This window comes from Chinchilla lanigera, unplaced genomic scaffold (genome assembly GCF_000276665.1).
Source record: "Chinchilla lanigera isolate Chin_1 unplaced genomic scaffold, ChiLan1.0 scaffold00065, whole genome shotgun sequence".
NCBI classification, from domain to species: domain Eukaryota; kingdom Metazoa; phylum Chordata; class Mammalia; order Rodentia; family Chinchillidae; genus Chinchilla; species Chinchilla lanigera.
The window spans coordinates 5,828,230-5,849,255 of record NW_004955466.1 but is presented as its reverse complement, the minus strand read 5'-3'; the positions used below and the strand labels follow the sequence as shown (position 1 = coordinate 5,849,255).

General features: G+C 43.5%; 1 protein-coding gene across 4 annotated transcripts in view; it reads left to right on the top strand.

Annotated features, from left to right (window-relative positions):
* Syne2 (spectrin repeat containing, nuclear envelope 2) overlaps positions 1–21,026 on the top strand; it is a 279,867-nt gene that overhangs the window by 77,127 nt on the left and 181,714 nt on the right. For all 4 annotated transcript variants that reach the window (XM_013521919.1, XM_005399143.2, XM_005399142.2 and 1 more), the window contains exons 22-32: positions 1,018–1,176; positions 2,721–2,932; positions 3,073–3,163; positions 3,972–4,090; positions 4,501–4,627; positions 6,082–6,239; positions 7,653–7,800; positions 8,435–9,045; positions 10,845–11,024; positions 12,068–12,218; positions 20,713–20,871. In XM_013521919.1, coding sequence (XP_013377373.1) covers positions 1,018–1,176; positions 2,721–2,932; positions 3,073–3,163; positions 3,972–4,090; positions 4,501–4,627; positions 6,082–6,239; positions 7,653–7,800; positions 8,435–9,045; positions 10,845–11,024; positions 12,068–12,218; positions 20,713–20,871 — 2,115 coding nt within the window. The remainder of the gene's footprint in view (positions 1–1,017; positions 1,177–2,720; positions 2,933–3,072; positions 3,164–3,971; positions 4,091–4,500; positions 4,628–6,081; positions 6,240–7,652; positions 7,801–8,434; positions 9,046–10,844; positions 11,025–12,067; positions 12,219–20,712; positions 20,872–21,026) is intronic.

The window sequence follows — 21,026 nt, the reverse complement described above, 5'->3', positions numbered from 1 at the left end:
TTTTTCTCCGGTACTGGGAACCGAACTCACGACCTTGCGCTTGCCAGGCAGGCGCTTTTGCCGCTGAGCTAAATCCCCAGCCCCTCCTTTTTTCTTTTTCTTTCTAAAATTTAACATTTTATTTTATTTTATTTGCTTTTTTGAGACAGGGTCTCAGTGTGCAGTTCAGGTTGCCTTAAGCTCACTTTGTAGCCCCAGGCTGGCCTCAAACTCGCAACAGTCCTCCTGCCTCAGCCTCCCAAGTGCTAGGAGTACAGGCGTGTGCCACCATGCCTGCCAAAATTTTTACATTTTAAAACAGTTTTAGATTGAAAGAATTATTGGGATGGTGGTTCAGAGAGTTCCAGTCCACCCCAGGCTGAGGTCCTACTAGCATTAACACCTTACATAAGTATGGTACTTCGGGCCAGTATGGGTTTTGTTTTTTCCTTGGTGGTACTGGGGATTGAACCAGGGCCTATATAGGCAAGGTAAGTGCTCTACCACTGAGCTACATCGACAGCCCTTTTTATTTTTTTGAGATTAGCTCTTTCCAAGTTGCACAGACTGGCCTTGAATTTGCCATCCTCTTTTTTTAGCCTCCCAAATAGGGATTCCAAGCCTGCACCATCATGCCCTGCATTGATACATTTTGATTAACAGAAGTTTGTGCTTTATTCATATCCCGAAGCTTTCCCTCCTTCTGTTCCAGGAACCCATCCAGGATACACATTGTGTTTATTTTTGTGTCTTCTTAGCCTCAGATACATGCCTTTTCCAAGTCTGTAGCTTGTCTTTCATATTCTTAACAGTGCCTTTCATAGCAAAACCACATTTTTTTAGTTAGAAACTAAAAGAAAAAAAATGTTAATGGGTCTGGCTGGGATTTTTAAAACATTCTCTCCAAAGATACATGGATGAATCAAATATTATTTAAGCTCTAGTCTGTCCTCTTTGTTACTACACATATTTGAGTTGTTTTTACAAGTGGTTTTCAGTATATTCTGTTCCATGATTAATATGTTCCTTTTCTTCCAGTCTCTTCATCGTGAAATTTCTTTGTATATTCAACAACTAAAAATAGACATCGAAAGAGGAAAACTTAATGACATTATTTCAAAACTTGAAAAGCAAATAAATAAAGAAAAGAAACTTATTCGTAGAGGAAAGAGCAAAGGTCTCATCAGAGAACATGAGGTAAAAGGAACGGTTTCCACTGAAATTTTGTCACTGTGTTGCAGTCCATCCTAAATCACAGTGCCTGTCCTTAGTGTAGGATGAAGTCAGCTCTGAAAACGGCTTCAACCTGCATGACCCTGAGGATTGTCATTGAGGTGGCCCAGACCGTCCCTGTCCCTGTGTGTCTTACTTTATTATTATTTTTTTTTTTTGGTTTTTGGTTTTTCTCCGGTACCGGGAACCGAACTCACGATCTTGTGCTTGCCAGGCAGGCGCTTTTTGCCGCTGAGCTAACTCCCCAGCCCCTGTGCGTCTTACTTTAGCAGTGAGGAGATTCAGCAGAGAGTTACTGTTTCATGAGCTCCCCTTACTACATTTCTGGGCCCCGCATCCTGAGACGCTGGTCACAGTGCTGTCGCCTGTTGCTGCAGTATCCGCGGACGCTTCTGTCGGGGCGTGGTGTCCTCAGAAAGGCAGCTTTTGTGAAAATGAGCAGATCAGGGTAGAAAGCAGCTTGGGGCAGATGTAATCATCTCTTTTGGCCTCTCTTCTGTTTGGTTGCTTTTATACATTTGATAGGGCTGACCCCTCTTTTCCTTTCTTTTTAAATGTCCACTGCTGTGGTTCTCAGTGGCAGGCTTTTTCACACAGGTTGGGAAGAGAACCCTTTTTAGAGTTCTGCATAGATTTTCTGTTTTTCTTCTGTTACCTCAGGGTGTCATTCTCCTCTCCCAGCATTTGTTAGTTGAGTTCCTGATGATAGCCATTCTTTCTGGAGTAGGATGGAATCTCAGTGTTGTTTTAATTTGTATTTTGCTTGTGGCTGGTGGTGTTGAACTTTTTTTCATGTACTTACTGACCATCTGTACTTCTTCTGAGAAATGTCTGTTTTGGCTGTACATGTTTTGATTGGGTTAGAATTAGCCTTTTGGCCAGGCATGTTGGTGCACACCCGTAATCCCAGCGCTCAGGAGGCTGAGGCAGGAGGATCATTGAGAGTTCGAGACCAGCCTGGGCTACAAAGTGAGCTCAAGACCAGCCTGAACTGCATAGTGAGACCCTGTCTCAAAAAAAAAAAAAAAAAAAAAAAAAAAGAGATTAGCCTTTTGAACCACAAATCTTATGCCACGTGTTCCCTATGATACCCAGAACAACTCTGAACTCTTAAGCAGGCTACCAGTTCCTGCAGAGGCTGACCTGGGAGACACCTGTCCTATCTCTTCTGTCTTCCTCTCAGAACGTGTCCTTGTTCCTTCCGCACCTAGCACAGATAGTACCTTCCTGTGACATAGGCTTTTCTTGACTCTTTAAGGCAAGTAGCAGCTCTCTCAATACTTTTCATACTACATGCTAATTGTTTGCCTGTCTGTATTCCTGAGATGTGAATTCCTTTAGGGCTGATTCCTCTACTTTTCCACAGTCCTTTTTATCACACCAAGACCGCACTAATGGACTATAAAAGAATGTATTGCTAGAGTCGCACTTACCGATGAGTTTCTGATCTGGTGTGTGGGGTAGTTGTGGACTCCATCTGAAGCCCGTCTCCTGCTGTCTTCTGTTAGGCTTGTTTTGCTAAGGACGGCGTCCTGAGCGAGGTTGACCACCGCATCGGTGTCCTGAGGGTGCTGTGTGAAGAGCTGGCTTCGCAGGAGAAGCAGCGGGAAGTGAAGAGAGCTCTCAGAGATTATGAGCAGAAGATAGCACGACTGCTGAAGAATGCTTCTGAGATTCTCACAGCCCTGCAGGCCCCTGAGGGAGGTTCATCGAAAGTCCAGTCAGTACTTGATGAGAAGAGCTGTGCTTGGGGAATGCTAGAGGACACCTTCTGCACTATCAGATGGCATTAAGCTTTATTCTCTTTTAGTTTCCATTGTTCTCACTCTGTTTTAACAGGCAATCTTGATTTCTTCCCAGGGGGACCATGACCACAACCGAGAATGGCGGAAAGGATTCCCACAGTGAGGCACTACTTGCAAAATCAGATAATCAGCCGTCAGCTGAAAAGGTGTTGGAAGTAGATAATGAATTATAAAAGTACACTCAGTGTAAAAGGCCAAGCGTACAGTAATCCACTTCTACTTGTTTTAAGCATCGGTTTTAATTATCTGGTTGTTCGCATCAGCTAAGAAATCCCACTTAACAAAATGCAAGGAAGACTAATTTTTCGAGGAATTAGAATGCGCTGAACCAAAGCTGTCGTGATTATAACTTAATCTTGTTCTGAGGATGCAGGTGTGCCATGCAGAGACCACCCTGGACCGTCACGAAGACAGGTTTTCTATGGCCACTGCTACTGAGGGCGGGAGAGGCTAGCACAGGCTGCACAAGTGCCTCTTTCTTTGAGATGAACTAGTTCACTGATCATTTGTCTTCTTGCTCTCATGTATTTTACTGCCTTTGAGAGGTGAATTTTCTAAATTCTTGAAGTCAGATTGGCACTTAGTGCGTGTCACGGCCTAGAGCACCAGACAGCACATGCAGGGGAGCGATGGGGTACATTTGTTTTTGGGGGTCTGCTCCTGCTCCTGCATGGTAGTGTCTGTCCGCGTGTGCCTGTGGCCAGGAGATCTCACACAGCGATAGCATTTAGCGGCAGGCGGTGTTCCTTTACCCATTAGAAGGTGAGACCCGCTGTGGTAAATCTCCTCTGTCCTGCGGGCAGGCTTTTCTCTGAGCTGAGAAGTTGCAAAGAAATCATATCATCTCTTGGTTTGGAGCAGAAAGAATCAACAATATATCTATAAGTGTAAAGCATATAGCTCTTCCAGACAAGTTGTTTATGATTATGTTTATTTTCTTGCATATTTGCGTAGGCCATGGAACCCATTAAGAATTTCAGCCCGGCCTCAGAGTTAAAGCCCCAGCGAGAAGAAAGCATTATGGGAAAGGATGGAAAGGAAGATAGTGCACCTATAAATAAGTTACAAGAGAGGTAACCTCTTTTTAAACAGCTGGAAAATCCAACGGAAATCCTTTACCTTTGGGAACATGTTATGCTTTATAAAAAGTTTTATCCTTTAGAATTTTGATATCCTTTATAAATTATAAGTTATAATTTTGGTGCATGGGTCTAGTAATTTACTTTTTTTTTGAGACAGGGTCTCACTATGCAGTTCAGGCTGGCCTTGAGCTCACTTTGTAGCCCAGGCTGGTCTCGAACTCACAACAGTTCTCTTGGTTCAGCCTCTCGAGTGCTGGGATTACAGGCGTGCACCACCACGCCCGGCTGGTCTAGTAATTTAAACAGAAGTTCCCTGGGATTTCATCACGTACAATTGACAATAATTTAAAGATATTTTTTGTCTTATTTTTAAAATTCACATTTGCATCCAATTTTTTCAGGTATGATACACACAAAGAGATTCTTGAACGACATCTACAGAACAACAAATTCAGGATTACTTCTGACTTCTCTAACGAAAAGGAATGGAGGACTGCTTGTCTGAAGGATAAGCTGAAAGACCTGCAGGTAGCTACTGGAAATATTATTTCTCTTTTATTAGAAAAGAGTGCTACTGTGAGTATGGACATGACTATTTCTGTTAAGGTGCCATACACAGGATGTATCCCAAGAAATCTCTGTTGGATTGCATTTCTAATGTCACCCTATTCCAGAAAGTGATTTGTTTGCAAGTACCAAGCCTAGGACAGCCTTTGCTTATAGATTGTAATTTATTCCTGATGCTTTACTCAGATGCTTCTGATGCTGTGGTTTACAGTTTTTGATTGTGTTTGGGACTTTAGATGAACTGATCAAAAACGACATGTTTGGTGGCAGTTTCCACCTGCTGCTGTGTTGCTCCGGACTTAATAAACTAGTGACTTTGAATATTCATCTCAGTCAGTCATCGTCTCGACCAAGTTCTCACATTGTGTAGAATTGCTGTAATGTGTATCAGCTGTGGACTGCCTGATGCTAAGCAGTGTAGTCAGGCAGCGGAGGGAATGATGAATGATCTTCCCAGAGACTTCAGATAAAGTTTTGCGTTTGACTCTGGTGGTAGAGAAACTGCAGTCTGTTAGTGGTGGAACGCACACATCATAAGCTTTACAAGTAAATACCTTAATCGTGTTGAGGATTATCAGTGCGTTGTAGTGCAGTGGTCTTGTCATGTGTTGTAACCTTCGTGAGGGACCCATCCACCCGGTGACCGAGGCCAGTGTGGGTCCTGTAGTGTGCGCCACTTGCCAGTTTCCTTCCCTTTCTTATGCCAGCTTTCAGTCACACTCTTCTCTGTTTGTCCCCTGAATAAGCCAGTTTTGTGTGTGTAAAAATCACGGTGTTTAAGCGATGGATTTAGCATGTTTTCATCACCACTAAGAAACTGTCTGGAGTCTTTCCCCTGGTGACTGACTATTAAGTTGATTGGGAAGACTATATTAGATTTTGGAGAGAGTGAAGAACAAATAATTCTGTTGATCCCTCAATAGTATTCTTAGGTTGTGCCTTAAAATAAGACACTGGACTAGTATAGAATTATAGACGTTTTGTTATAAGCCGTAAGTTAATGTTATTTATTTACTTATGTGTATAGAAACAGTTTTGTTTCATCACAGTTTTCTTTTCGTTTAGAAGGTAGCAGATTTACTAGCTAGAGGAAATAGAATATCTATTCCTGGTGGATATGTATCTTTCTGGATTGTGTTCTCTGTATAGTATCTAAGGTGAAGGGAGCTGGGGACCTTTGCAAGTTGTGTTGTCAACACCTTTCTTTCACTGAATGGTACTTTTGAGAGCACAATTAATGCCATGTTTCCCTATGGGACAGTTCATTTGTAGATGGTTGGAAAATATTTTAAAACACATTTTCATGTGAAACATTCTGTTTCCTCCCACAATAGTAAATGTCTCATTTTGTAAGAATAAAATAATTGTGCTTATTAATTTTCTGATTGATGTGTTAATTTGTATATTTCATCTAGCTCTTAAAAAATGAAACTGATGCTTGCTGGAAAGAGTTTGAAGTCATCTCACTGAAGCTAGAAAGTCTTGTGGGTGACACGGAGAAGCCTGTTATAGTTAAGGCAAGAGATACATTAAAGGGAAAAGAAAGCGACTTTCAAGTGCCTCTTAAGGCCAGGTATAATTGTGAAATCTACTTACTACCCATGAGTTTAATGAATCTACTCAATTTTTAGAAGTCCTTTTAAGCAAAATGATTGCTATACTAAGTATGTTATTTTATTTAGTTATCATGACCACAAAAGAGACCAACATTATTGCATTAGCCAGATGTCTGTTGTAAAAAATACCCGCGCTAAGGCATCTTCCTAAGGGAGAAGGTGTAGCGTTCCTCACGGTTTCCGTGGTTCCAGTCCAGGTTTCCTGGCTCTGTTGCCCCGGGGTGGCGCTGTATGTTATGGTGGGAGTGCGTGGTGTGAGGGGGGTCTCTTTGTTTCCCGACAGCTGGGAAGCAAAGAGGGAAGGATCCCTATCCCCTTTCAAGTGATTTAACTTCCACTAGGCCCAGCTCCTAACAGTTCCCAGCTTCCCAAAACACCAATCCCAGGACCAAGCCTTTAACACATGGGCCTTCAGGGATTGTTCCAGATCCAACATGTAGCAATCACAGTGGTCGTTTTACTGATAAGGAAACATGTGCTCAGACAGGGTGTGGAGCACAACCAACCTATAGCGGTAGCCAGAAACTGCCAGAGACGGGTGGAACTTCCAAGGTCATGCTCTTCCGGGCGTCTCTTCTTGGGCATGAATGTGGCCAAGTACACTGTCAGGAAGAAATGACTTCCTCATTTCTGAAACAAGAGTGCTGTTACTAATCCACATCAACAAGATGTGTACAGGATATGTGTCCCCAGCACGTGCCCCTGTTTTACATAGGAAGCCACGGAGGCTCCGAGTCTGTGACTTACCCACAGCCACGCATTTCAGTTTGTTACCTGTAGAGCCTGTTACTTGAACCCTATCATGTGGAGTAACGTTTATGAATGGAATTATAAATTATTCCATAATTGCAATAAAATAATTATGAGGTTTCTTGGTCATCATGTCAAAGTTAAAGTATATCAGTATTTAAATTTCGAAACAGAGGGAAATACTTAACAACAACGAAAACTGTTTAACAGCAGTTTTCTGTTGTTATTTCCATTTAATTATTTATAATTCTTAGATATTAGGACGCATTTTAGAGGGAAAGAGAAATCATTAGTAAGGATATCAAAACAGTAACAAGTGAGTTGGAGTTGGCTAGGGCCAATGGATGCATACTTAACCAAGGTCTCTTACTAAATAAATGTTTGTTAGATGAATGATTAATGGATAAATTAATGGATAAAAAGAACACTTGGATATGGCAAACTCATGCTTTGGCATTTTAGATGTGTGAGTTTGGATTTAATGTGATCTGTACATATCACTATGTGTGTTTTCCTTGGGTGACTATTTTTCGTTCATGGTCAAATAATGGTGTTGATGTATTTTTGTAAGATATTTTTCTGCTTTGTTTCCTTTCCCGTCTGGGTTATTTTTCACCCAGAATCGAATCCCTAGAGCTGGCACTGCAAGTTGTGTTGCCTGTGGAGGAGGAGTCGCTGCCCCTGTGTGCCTCGGACCTGGCTCACAGGGAGGTGGCCGTCCAGGAACTTCATCTTGTGGACGCTGATGGCGTTTACCAAAACCTGAGGGTAAATAATTCCTCCTGGTGTATTGACAGAGAAATCAGATAGTTATGCATTTTTAATGTATTTATCAGTGTAGATCTCAAATATAGCCAGGACAGAAAAATCTTCAATAATTTATTAACTTGCTATTCATTTCTCAAGTCTCCAATTCCTTGTAACTTTGGAAGTAGGTGCCATGTAATAAATAACAGGGTATTTTCTTTGAAGCCAAAATAAAGCCACCTTCCCGAGTGCCTTCCTTGGTGACTGAATTCTGAAATACCATATTAGACCCATTGGCTTAAACTGGCATATTTTACATTTATTTATTCCAGACGGATTCTGTCCTAAATACTTTTCAGCCTGTATAGCTGCTCTCACAACTGCTCATCTCTCTTTGCTTTGAAACAATAGATTTATGTACTTGTTTTCTCTTGGCGGCTGAAACATCGGGGGAGGGGGCATGAGATAATGACACAGCTGGGCTCGCTGATCATTGTAATTAAAAAGTTTCCTATGGTAAAGTGTCAGCTTTGGTTAATCTCAGAAGCATTTTTCTAGATCAGATCTAGTCTTCTGATTGAGATTAATGTGTGACATCCAGTTTTCTTTTGTCCGCCTTAGTCTTTTCCTTTAAATTCTTTTCTCTTTTTTTTAGAATATCCAGGATTCCATTGCAAAACAGATAACAATATGTGGCGACTTAGAAGAGCCAGGCAATTCTGTATTAAAGGGATTACACCCGGTTGACGTAGGCGCCACAAAAAACATTCTGCTGGCGTGCAGAACTCAGCTTGAGCGAGCGAGCCGTAAGGTGCAGATGAGTAAGGCTGTCCTGGCTGCCCTGGAGGAGCTGCTGTCCTCTCTAGCAGCGGTGAAGCTTCCCGAGGACCTTGTCACGGAGCTGTCAGCCTCAGATGCACCGGGGGCACCGGGAAGTACTTCAACGGGAAGGGATATGGAGGGAGAAATTCGGCTGATGAAAGCCAAGGCCAGACAGCTGGATGAGCGCTTGCAGACGCTTGGCATAACCGTTAAAGACGGCGAGCAAGGCAGAGATTCCACTTGTGAAAAGCTTGTAGATGCCGTGTGCACAAAGTTATCCGACACACGGGGCCTTGGTGTGCAGCAGGAACTGGCTGAGGAGAACCAACTGTTAGAGGCCTGTAGCTCCAAAAATAATGAGCTCTTTAAAAATCTTCAGGATGTGCAGAAGCAGATGGGTGAGATTGGCCTGAAGGATCCCACTGTTCCGGCTGTAAAGCATCGGTAAGAAGAGTGATGCCTCCATGCATTTCTGCCCAGGGGGACACTGCTGCACTTCCACCTCTCTCTCGTGTGAGACAGACGCTCCCGTGTGTTTCCATTGCTGTCCCATCCCACCCCATTCCTCTCGGTAGGCTTCTCAAGCAAGCTTTCGGCTTTACTGACACAGTTCCTTTCCAGAATAGAGAGATAATATATTATCTCTTTAACGTGTGTCTTCTCAGGGTGAGGCAAGGACACCCGTGTAAAGGACACGCGTTCCTTCAGAGCCCTTTGCACTTGGTGTGCGTCTTACAGTCCCTTGAGGGTAGGGGACGGGCACAGCCCACACATTCGGTATGGAAGGGCCAGTGGCAGAGGACGCGCGTGCCACGTCTTGTCCCTGCACCTCGCTGATTGTTTGGCCTCCCCCTTCCTCCCAGTAGGACCTGGGGGTGCTGAGCGGGAGGACGTGGGGCTGACTTCAAGAGGGAGGTTAGGTGCTGCTGTGGCGATGGAGCAGAATCGCGGTGGACTGGGGCTAGCAGCCCCTTGCACCTGCCCTGCGTGTGAACTCCGGCATTCTGCGTGTGTCCTCTGGGTCCTGGAAGTGGGAATATTAGCAAGAGTCACCTCTGTGGAACTTTCTCTCCTCTTCTCCCTGAGTCTCTCCCACTCTGTGTCCCCGGCTGCCCAGGCTCAATGGTTTCTGGAGGGTCTTCAGCTGACCAAGTCCCTCAGGGTAGCCAAGTGCACCCTTTCCCAGTTCCCCTCCGCCCTCAGGCCGCATGAGACTGCGTTGCTAGAGTGCCCCAATTCATAGTGAGGTGCTGAACTAATTATTAGTGTAGTTATTCCTTTAATGAATTTTAATTACAGATTTCTGCATAACAAGTAACATCTGCACGAGAAAATCATGTGTTTATAAATTATACCTTACTCTATTAACGTAGCTGTTAATCGAACAAATGTGTATTGTGTGCCAAGCACTGTTACAGGTTCTGGGGATAGAGCAGTGAACAGAGAACTTCTTGCCCCTTGTAGAGCACAGTATGTCCTGGAAAGAAGAGGGTACTTAGTTTGTCTGGAGGTGAGGAAGCCTGTGGAGAGTTGGTAGGGAAGGCGGCGGAGGAGGTTGTGACTCAGCAGGGCCATCAGGTAAGGCTTTGATTAGCAGGTGACCTTGACGTCAAGGAGATGCAAGAGCAAGCTATGGGACCGCTGCAGGAAGAGCCTTCTAGGCCAGGGCTGTAGCACGCACGCCAGGTGTGGGAGGGGAGGGGAGGAAGGGCGAAAGGACAGCAACGAGAGCGACTTAAGCAGGACCCTGTTTCAAAAATGTAAGAAACGGCTGGGGAACGTAGCTTGTTGCGAAGGCCCTGGGTTCCATCCCTACTACCTCCTTTGTGATACAGGAGAACGTTTGGTGCATAGGGTGGAAGTGCAGGATGGCCTTTCCTGTCTCCCTGATCTCTCCCGCTTCTTCCTTAGGGATCCTGCAGCGCTGAGTCTCCATCCCTTCGCTCCCCCGCATCTCTCCCTGTCATCTCCATACATGCACGCCCGCTCCCACGCAGGCTCTCTCTCTCTCCCTCATTTGCATAGACACGCCTTTACAAAGGGGGGGGGGAATGTCTCTTCTAATGGTTTTGTATATTTTTTTTAAATGCCAAATTAGTACTCCTACTGGACTCTGTCACAAAACATGCAACTTCATCATTAACCTCACAGGACAGAGGGGAGTTAGCACAGACCCCCAGGTACTTGTACGGAATCACATTGGTTAACACCTGGCTAATATGCTTTTCTCCTCCATAATCCAGGAAAAAATCCTTAATCAGACTGGAGAAGGATCTAGATGGATACGAAGCAGAGAAAAAACACTTACAAGAAATGGCCAGTTCTCTTCCACAGTTCAAAGATGGCAGAGAAAAAATTGTGAATGAACAGTGCCAGAATACCGTGCTCTTGTGGGATAGCACAAAAATGGCTGTCACCGAGTGGTAAGGGAGCAGAAACCCCTCCTGAATCTGAAACACTGTCTGAACGTAGTTAAGGTTTAGGAAAATTTATATGGAAAACACATGCCAGGGACCTAGCGGAGGGGCGCCCGGTGCGAGCGTCTACACCGCGTGGTCCTTGCAAAGCTCGGGGCGGCGGTACCTGTGTGGCCTCGACAACTTGCCCTCTCTCTCTCTGGGAGGAAGCGGCATAACCTATGACTGTGGGAAATCCTGGGGGCTTCAGCCTCGCTGGGGGCTTCTCTTAGCTCTGCCGCCCCTCAGTGGGCCTCTGTGCAGGGTCCTGTCCTCGTGTCCCTCTTTTGTGTCCTTGTGCCCCACCTGGACAGAAGTCAGAGCAGCCTGCGTGGTGTCTGATCTCTACCCTCCCATTCACCGCAAGGAGAAGCTTGAGGACGAGAGTCTAAAGCATTTTCTCCAAAGTCACTGACTAAGTAGTGCCTGGACATACTAGAAACCAGGTTACTAGCTGCCACCTTTTCTGCACGGTTTCACTTTCCTGAAAGGGCTGAACCGACAGTGAGCAGAATAGACACTGCTGTGAGCGACCTGTGAAGCCACAGGTGAATTCAGCGGATAAATTCAATGGAAGCGCCAAGAATAATACTAGGGAGTCTGTTTTCCAAATGTCTTTTGAGAGGCCGGGGATATAGCTCAGTGGTACAAGTGCCTGCCTGGCAAGTGTAAAGTCCTGAGTTTGATTCCCAGCACCAAAATTTAAAAAACCACGTCTTTTGATTAATGATAGAATTGAGATGCTGGTGTGTAGGATTACAAATCTTGTGTTTCCCTTATAGTTTACATCTGTCAACTTTTAAGTATTGATCTGGCAACTGCACCAACCCGGGGATTATTGTGCCATCTATTTTGCAGATCAATACACGCATCGTCACCCTTAGGTTATCTTGAGAGGAAAAGCCTTTTTTTAACCTGTTAAGTCATTATTGGTTAGACTTACATAGAGAAAGGATGATTTTATTATTTTCAGTTGTTCAGCTGTGTTACTGTCTTTTCCCTCTTCATAGCCTTGACCAGTGTGGAAGAGTTCTGGAGCTCTTGAAGCAGTATCAGAATTTTAAAAGTGTCCTGACAGCTTTGATTCAAAAGGAGGAGACCGTCATCTCCCAGCAGGCTTCGTACATGGGCAAGGAGAACCTGAGGAAGCGGATGGCAGAGGTGAGTCTGCGCCCCGAAGAGGGCGTCTGTGCCGTGACCTCGAACACGAGCCCAACAGTAAAGGGGATCTTAGCAGCAGAAATGAAATCTGTTGTTTTGGTTTGTTTTGATTGTTTTATTTTTGAGACAAAGTGGTGTTGTGTAGTCCAGGCTGGCCTTGAGCTCACTATATTTATGGCCCAGGCTGCCCCGCCTGCCTTAGCCTCCCGAATGCTGGGATCACAGGACAGCACCCCCACATCCAGCTAAATGGATTTGGATTTGAAATCTGGGTGAAGCGAAGTTAGCTCTGACTGTATTTTACTGGGTATCTAAGAATATAATGAGTTTAACACCAGTGCTTGGAAAAGATCAGCCCCCAACCTGGTAGTGGGTAGCTTCTGTGTGGGGGTTGGTTTTGGGGTTGCAGTCCCACCAGGGCCTGGCATCGCCCTTAGTGGCTGCATCTGTGAGGGTATGACAACCTTTCCGCCACCTTCTGCTTAAAAGAACTGAGGCTTCCCTGCGGGTTTCAAAGAATGAAGAGGGCAGGAGAATCCCCCGTTGTGAAGGTGAGGGAAAGGCTAGGTTTCCTCCGCTTGCTTCTGTACAGGTGGATGCGCTTTGTCTTTGCGCAGCTCCCTCTGTTCACAGCCTCACTGAGCACGACTCCGTATTCTGTGAAGAATGACATGTTTGAACACTAGATGTCATTATTTTCTATGTTTTTACATGCCGTAGTCATCAACTACAGTGACAGAAGAATGGAAGAGTTTATAAAAAAACAAAAAGCCACTACACCACACTGGGGACTGCACATCAGAAAGGCGCTTTTCCTGTGTTAAGAGATCCGGCCAGAGTACTGCTGGTGTCCCAAGCGTGTGGGAAATGTGGCCTGCTGGATGTACTTGGATGTAGAAAGCAACTGTTAAACGTTCTAGTCATCGAGTGCAGCTCTGTAGAAGTGCAAATAGACCCGATGTATACAAATGACGTAGTTGAGAACTGTTAACTCACTGGCTCCAGTGACATGCAGAGTGTCAGGAATAGCTGCTGTCTGGGACCCAGGGCCACCCAGCTGACAAATCCGAAGAGCCCCTTTTCGCACGTCGGTTGTGTAGGCGGCGGCTGTGTAACTAGTTTCCCGTCAGACTGAACCGGAAGGGTCACAGGATCGTGAGCAGACAGCCAGCCGGAGTTGCTCACATGCAGCCTGTCTCCTTCCAGTGAGGTTGTTTTTGGGGTTTGCTGGCCCTGGGAAGCAGGAGGATCCTGTCCTTGTCCCATTGGGTGTAACGAGTTCTGGTTCCCTTGGTTCTCAGAGCACCCAGCATCTTCTGCCTTTGTCAACACCTTGCATGAGCACCTAGGTTCAGCGCCTGGGATTTATCACCATCTTCCGAGTGTTAGCCTCACTGCCCTGCCCCACTGTGGCTCACCCGCAGCTCTGCTCCTGAGCCCTTGACCCCTGGCCATGGAGCCCCCGAGGGCAGTCTACCCGCGCTCCTCTGTGGCTGTCAGGACAGGAGCCCAGCCCTGTCCTTGGCTAAGTCTCTCCAGAAGGCCAGCCCTTCACCTTCTGCCAGGGCAGAGGGAGGCTAAAGTGTTGCCCGTAAAAGCTAATATCCCATTTTCTTGTTTGTGACTATTTGCACTTTCCTGCGCGCCTCAAGGCAGTTTCTAGACTGTCTAAAATATTCCATGGCATAAATGGACTTTTTACTGGCGTCTCCTTCCACCTTCCTCCCCAACCCCTCTCTTTCTTGGCTGAGATTTCGGCCTTTTCTGGTTTATTACGCCAGGTAGCACCATTCTTCAGCTTGTGGGCATTTCACCTCACGTCCCTTTCCAGAGTGCACTCTGTCCTGCGGGTCTGCACCATTTATTCTCTCCTGGCGTTGCAGTGGCATCTGGGGAAGAACAGACAAATGCGTATCCCACCCAGCATGGGAAATCGGACGACTAGGTGGTGTTTTTTAGTGCATTAGTGGAAAAACAGAGAACCAGCTGGGCGTGGTGGCACATGCCTGTAATCCCAGCACTCGGGAGGCTGAGGCAGGAGGAGTGTTGCAGGTTCGAGACTAGCCTGGGCTATAAAGTGAGCTCAAGGCCAATCTGAATTGCATGGCGAGACCCTGTCTCAAAAAGACAAAAAGAAACCCAAACAAACAAAAACTAAAAGTACTTCCCATTAGATGTTTTATAATGATAACTGCTGAGGACCTGTGTGTATAAATGTATATACAGTTTTTAATTCTAGATTATCCCTTTAACATTTATAAACATTTCCTACATGAAACATTTTCTTTTTTTTCTGTATGAAAGAAAAGAATTTTATACAAAGTAATGTGTTAGAGAGTCTTAGTGATTAATCCACAGACTTTATGAAAGGGAGAGATACCTTTAAAAACATTCCTAAGTGAGGAATTGAGTGCTGTGTGCTAGGTGACTGATTATAACAAGATTGGTGAGGTCATAGGCACGACGATTCTTCCTCACACTGGTGGGCAGAGCCAACCTCCAATGGCAAATGTGCTGTATTTCCTTCAGTTTTAGATTCTACTGATTATAAGATGCATGGCAACTTCTAATGTAAAACATGAGAAAATAGCTAACACTTGTATCCTGTTATTAATTGTAAGACCCTACGTGTGACAGATCTGCAGCTCTTGTCAAGCACACGACCCCACGTCTGTGTCACCCCATAACTGTTAACTCTCCTTTCTGAATAAATCATTTATCCAGCAAATAAAACATGCACTATCAGAATTTTGTTTCAGGTTTTACTAAGAAAAACTCTACATGCCAACATGTGGTTTCTCATAATGCACACATGTGCGCGCATGCGCGCGCACACACGGATACATACAGTTTTGAGGCTATAAATCTGTAGTTCTTGTAAGATAACTACTAAATGAACCCTCTAATATTGAGTTCCTTATTATTTTATTCAATAAGTGGATTTATATACAAACCCAATGTTACAATTACAAACAAATTTACAGCTACAAATCCATAGAATGAATATAGATTTAACTTAAAAATGCAGACGCTGGCATTGAAATATTTGCTCACCTTTCAATTAGTGGGTTTTTTGTTTTGTTTTGTTTTGTTTTCGTTTTTGTCTTTTTGAGACAGGGTCTCACTATGCAGTTCAGGCTGGCCTTGAGCTCACTTTGCAGCCCAGGCTGGTCTCAAACTTGCAAAGATCCTCCTGCCTCAGCCTCCCAAGTGCTGGGATTAAATTACCATTGTTTTGAGCAAAAAGTAACAGCTCATCCCATTCTTCGATACTGACCAAGAACTACTTGTGACAAAGGCTTCGTTGGGTTTTGGTTCTGAGGTGTGAACGCAGGCTTTCCTGCATGCTAGGTATGGGCTGTACCACAAAGCTACGCCTCTTGAGTGACGTGAGGACTGTGGCTGCTTGCTTCAGCATTAGTTTTAACTATGACTAAGTTAAAGAATGGGGACTTTTAATTAATTATTCCTATGAATGGTATTGATATTTATATAATATCTAGTAAGAACAGTTTGCTTAATTATGCCCCATATACAGAAATTATTATAATAAATTGTTAATATTTTAGTATTTTCTACCATCCTGGAGAGTAGAAAAATATTTTTACTCACTCCGAGAGCATAAGGTTTGCAATAACATAGAAAATGCAAAAGAAAGTATGAGAAAACTATTGTGATTCCAATGGGAAGTAGAAAATACACTGAGAATTGTTGATTGATTGATTGATTGATTGATTGATTTTTTTGAGACAGGGTCTCAGTATGCAGTTCAGGCTGGCCTTGAGTTCACTTTGTAGCCCAGGCTGTTCTCGAACTCACAATGATCCTCCTGCCTCAGCCTCCCGAGTACTGGGATTACAGACGTGCGCCACCATGACTGGCGAGAATTGTTAATTTAAAAAAAAAAGACAAGGAGTTCAACCTCCTCAGTAATCACAGGGCCCCAAACTCTTCACAGCATCTTTTTTTGGCTTTCAGATTGGCACAGGCTTTGCTAGTCCCTGATACGATGCACCCTCCCCAGGGAGCTTGTCACTCCCCTGAGACGGGGCGCTGGCAGAGCATGTGTGCAGCCTTGAGTTTGATTCCCTCCCTCGCACTGAAAAGAAAGTAAGGGAGGGGGAAAAAGGAAGGAAAGGAAGAACAGAAGGAGGAAGGGAAGAAGGAGGGAAACATTGACAGTATTAGTTAAGATCTTTGAAAATCTATTGGACCAAATATTTCTCTTCTGGAAACTGATCCTAAGGATGCAGCGGTGAATACGAAAAGCCGGATGTTCACCGCAACCACCTCCAAGAGTTAGTTTCCTGTCTTCGCTGTTCTCACAGCCATATCCCCGCCCTACACTGGGTGAGGTCTCTTGGAAGCGAGAGAACCATGAAGTCATAAAAACCGAATCCAAATAGGGTTATCCTGTGGGCTTGAGATTTTCAGGAATGACTGCTTCTGTGACTAGTACTGCCAAAGTGATGATGCCTAGGTGCTAAGATGGCTTGCAGTGTGGAGGGCTTGGTCTTTATTGGCTGTGTTCCTCGGCACCCATGCCCAAGAGAGGGATGGGAGGTGTGATCGCCAGTCTTGTTAAGTCGTTGCTTACCTCACCTTTTAAACAGTAAGGACTTCTTTTTTTCCCCTTTGAGACAGGGTCTCACCATGTAATGTAGGCAAGGCTTGAACTCACTATGTAGCTCAGGCTGGCCTTGAGCTCATGGTGATGCTCCTGAGTACTGGAATTATAGGCATGTGCCCGGCCAGGACTTTTAAACAGTAAGGGACTATAACCATGTGTTGAATTTTCTTTTAAGAACAAGATCCTGCTTACTGAGCTGGATGTGGTGGCACATGCCTGTAAGCCCAGCACTCAGGAGGCTGAGGCAGGAGGATTGTTGTGAGTTTGAGATTAGCCTGGGCTACAAAGTGAGCTCAAGTCCAGCCTGAACTGCATAGTGTGACCCTGTCTCAAAAAGACAAAAAAAAAAAAAAAACAAAACAAAAAAAACCCACATCTTTTTTTATCCATTCCTTAGTTGATGGGCATTTGGGTTGTTTCCAAGATTTAGCTATTATAAACTGGGCTGCTATAAACATGGGTGCACATGTATCACTGTGGTATGATGTTTTTAATTGTTCTGGGAAAATACCCAGAAGGGGGGTACCTCTAATCCTAGTTTTCTGAGGAATCTCCACACTGATTTCCACAGTGGTTGCCCCAGTCTGCACTCCCACCAACAGTGGAGAAGGGTTCCTTTTCCCCCACAGACCTGAGGATCTGTGAAACAGAAGATACAGATGCAACTCCAAACACACTAAACCAGCTTATCTTCGACAAAGGAGCCAAACATGTTCACTGAAAGAAAGATAGTCTCTTTAATAAATGGTGGTGGAAAATTAGCTTTCCACATGCCACTAAAACTAGACCCAGTCTATCGTCATGCACTAAAATCAAAATGGCTCAAAGATCTAAATATTAAAACAGAAACACTAAATCTACTGGAAGAGAAAGTAGGTAGAAGACATAGGTATAGGCAGAGACTTCAGGAACAAAAGCCAGACCGCATGGGAAATACTACAAGGAATCAATAAATGGGATCTCCCCTTATTAAAAAGCTTCTGCACAACAAAAGAAATCACCAGCAAATGAAAATACATCCACAGAGTTGGAAAAAAATTATAGCCAGCTGTCCCTCAGACAAAGGTGTTAGTTATAGCAAGAACATATAAAGAACTGAAAAAAATCAGACCCCCCAAATTCAAAGACCCAATCCAGAAATGGACACCTGAGATGAGTACACACTTCTTAGATGAAGAAATAAAAAACAGCAAATAAAGATATGAAAAAATGTTCAACATCATGGGTCATTCAAGAGATGCAGATTAGAACAACACTGAGATTCCATCTCACTCCAGAAAAATGGCTATCATCAAGAAGTCAACCAATAATAAAAGTTTTTTTAACTGTGGAATGCTGGGCATGGTGGTACATGCCTGTAATCCCAGCACTCAAGAGGCTGAGGCAGGAAGATCAATGCAGTTTCCTTGTGTAGCCCAGGCTACATAATAAGTTCAGGGCTAACCTGAACTATAGTCTTTGTCTCAAAAAAACAACAAACAAACAAACAAACAAACAAAAACCTGTCTCTGGAAAGGAAATTTTAGTACTGATTATTCGCACAGCTGCAGTTAATTTGGTGATGACTTAGGCCCTGTCTCCAGAAGCGGTCAGTTGCTATATCTTCTTGATGCTTGCACCAGCGTCTGGATACCTGATACCACTGGGAACTTTTGTCCCTCAAAACCATAGAAACCAGGATGTTTATCTAAGATATGGTGCCAAATTTCTACTCTTTTCAATGAGAGACAGAAGTGCAAAAGAAAGACCCGAAGCTGGAATGCCGGGGCACTATAGACATGTGGGAAACGTCAGGCCGGGCCTAGCTCTCTTTACTTTGCCCCTCCATTGATTAAAAAACAAAACTGCGGTTTCTGTCAGTGCTGAAAGTACCCCCACCTCTCCTTTCCTTCTTCAGCTCAGGGTAACTTGTGCTGGTGTAACTAAGTTCTTTGCGCGTGAGTACAGATGTTTATGATTCCCTACTGCAGAGTCCTGGTCCAAGAGCAGGAAACCTTGGGTTTGGATCTCAATTCTGCTAGTATACCAGTCAGCATCTAATCAGAAGAAAGAAACCTCCCTACTTACTGTTCTTCTTTTTTAAAGATTTTACCTAATTTCAATTTTTAAAAATAAGCATAGTTTTGAGGCAATTAGACATTCACATGCAGTTGTAAGAAACAGGAAAGAGAGACACTGTGTAGCCTTTATGGAGTTTCTAAATCTTAGGGCATCATAGATACCCCGATCAGTGCAGTTGTGCAGGTCACACAGTGTCGCTTTTACTGTCATTTTAGAGCCCTGTCGTCTCCCCAGCCCCTGAGGCCCTGAGAGCCCTTGTGTCTGTTGTTTGACCAATTCTCTAGTGAAACCATCTGGACCCATAGACTTGTTTGCTTAAAAGTTTTGATGTTGTACATTTAATGTCATGAATAGGACCACTTGTGTTATGTATTTAATATCAGATGGGTTGTGACAGTTTGCTGTCAAGGAATTGGTCCATTTGATCTCGGTTGTCACATTTGCGTCTGTTCATAATTGGAAGCATTGCTTTACCACCTTGCTGATGTCTGTAGTGATGCCCCTTTTTATTTCTAGTACTGCTATTGCATTTTTCTTTGTCAGTCTTGCTGCAGGTTTGCTGGTTTTACTGATCTTCGAAAGATCTAGCTTTTGCCGTAATGATTTTCCCTTAGTGCTCTTCTGCTTGCAGCTTCATTCATTTCTGTTTTTATTTCATTACTGCTTTCTTCTGTTGGCTTTGGGCTTATTTTGTCCTTGAATTGATAGCACAGACCATTAATTTGAACTTTTTCTTATTTCTTAGGTAAGCATTGAGTACTTTCAGTTTCTCTCTAAGCAATACTCTATGGACTACAAGTTTTGATGTTTTACTTTCATTCTGATGGATGTAGTGTAGGGTTTCCCTTGAGACCTACTCTTTGACCTGTAGTTTGGATTTCATTCGGTTGCTCACCCACATCCGTGGGCTCTGCATACGCATCAACCAACTGCCGATCAATGTGTGGAAAAAATTGTGTCCGTACCGAACTTGGACAGACTTTCCTTTTTCTTATCATTTCCTATATGGTATAATCAGTAGTTATAGCATTCACATCATTTTAGGCATAAGTAGTCTAGAGATGATTCAGAATATATAGGAGATAAGCGTATATAAATTACAGTATGTCACTTTACATGGGCTACCTGAGGGTCTATGGGTCTCGTTGTCCACTGGGGGTATAGGAACCTGTTCCCCATGGATTCCGACCGAGAGAAGACAGACTGTTTAGTTTCCGAACGATTGGAGATTTCTGTTTGATAAAGCAGCATTTCACATGCCAAAATTAGAAGCCAGTTGGAAGTCATATTAAAGATGTCTAGAACTCAGTTTATTTAATTTCTATAAACACTTAGGTTCTTTCACCTTAAAATATGATTCCTAATGAGAAATGTAGGAACTGTTTTTATACAGCTTCATGGGTATGTTTTTTTTTTTTTGTGGAATCTTATTTTACATAGGCCAGAATTATGGTTTTAGACCATTGTAAAGTGAGAAAATTTGAGTGTCAGATTATCATAAACCAGTGTTTAGGATTCTAAAAGCTTTTCATTGAGAAAGTGGGACAATAAAAACGTGCTCTAAGGAACAGTGTAGGGCTGGGGATGTAGTTCAGTGGCATAGCGCCTGCCTGGCAAGTGCAAGGTCCTGAGTTTGATTCCCAGTACCAAAAAAACCCAGTGTAGTAATGTTTTTAGAGAGGCCCATGCAGTTTTGTTTTTGTGTAGTGTTGTGTTTAAGCTGAATAACTGAAAATAGAATTGTGATTCTTACCAGTGTGTCTGTCAATTTATAAATAACATTTTTCATTATCTTTTATACAGATTGAAATTGTCAAAGAAGAATTCAACGAACATTTAGAAGTGGTAGATAAGATAAACCAGATCTGTAAAAATCTACAATTTCATCTAAATAAAATGAAAACTTTTGAAGAGCCCCCTTTTGAAAAAGAGGCTAATGTTATTGTGGATAGATGGCTTGATGTATGTAGTAATTTAATGGACTACAAATTTTATTTTATAAGTTAAATTGATCTCTTAAGTGTATCTTTAATATTCTTATCTAATTAAAAAATTAAACTGTATTTATTGTAAAAGTGTCATATAGTGTTTGTAACTTAGGAATTAATTTCACCCTA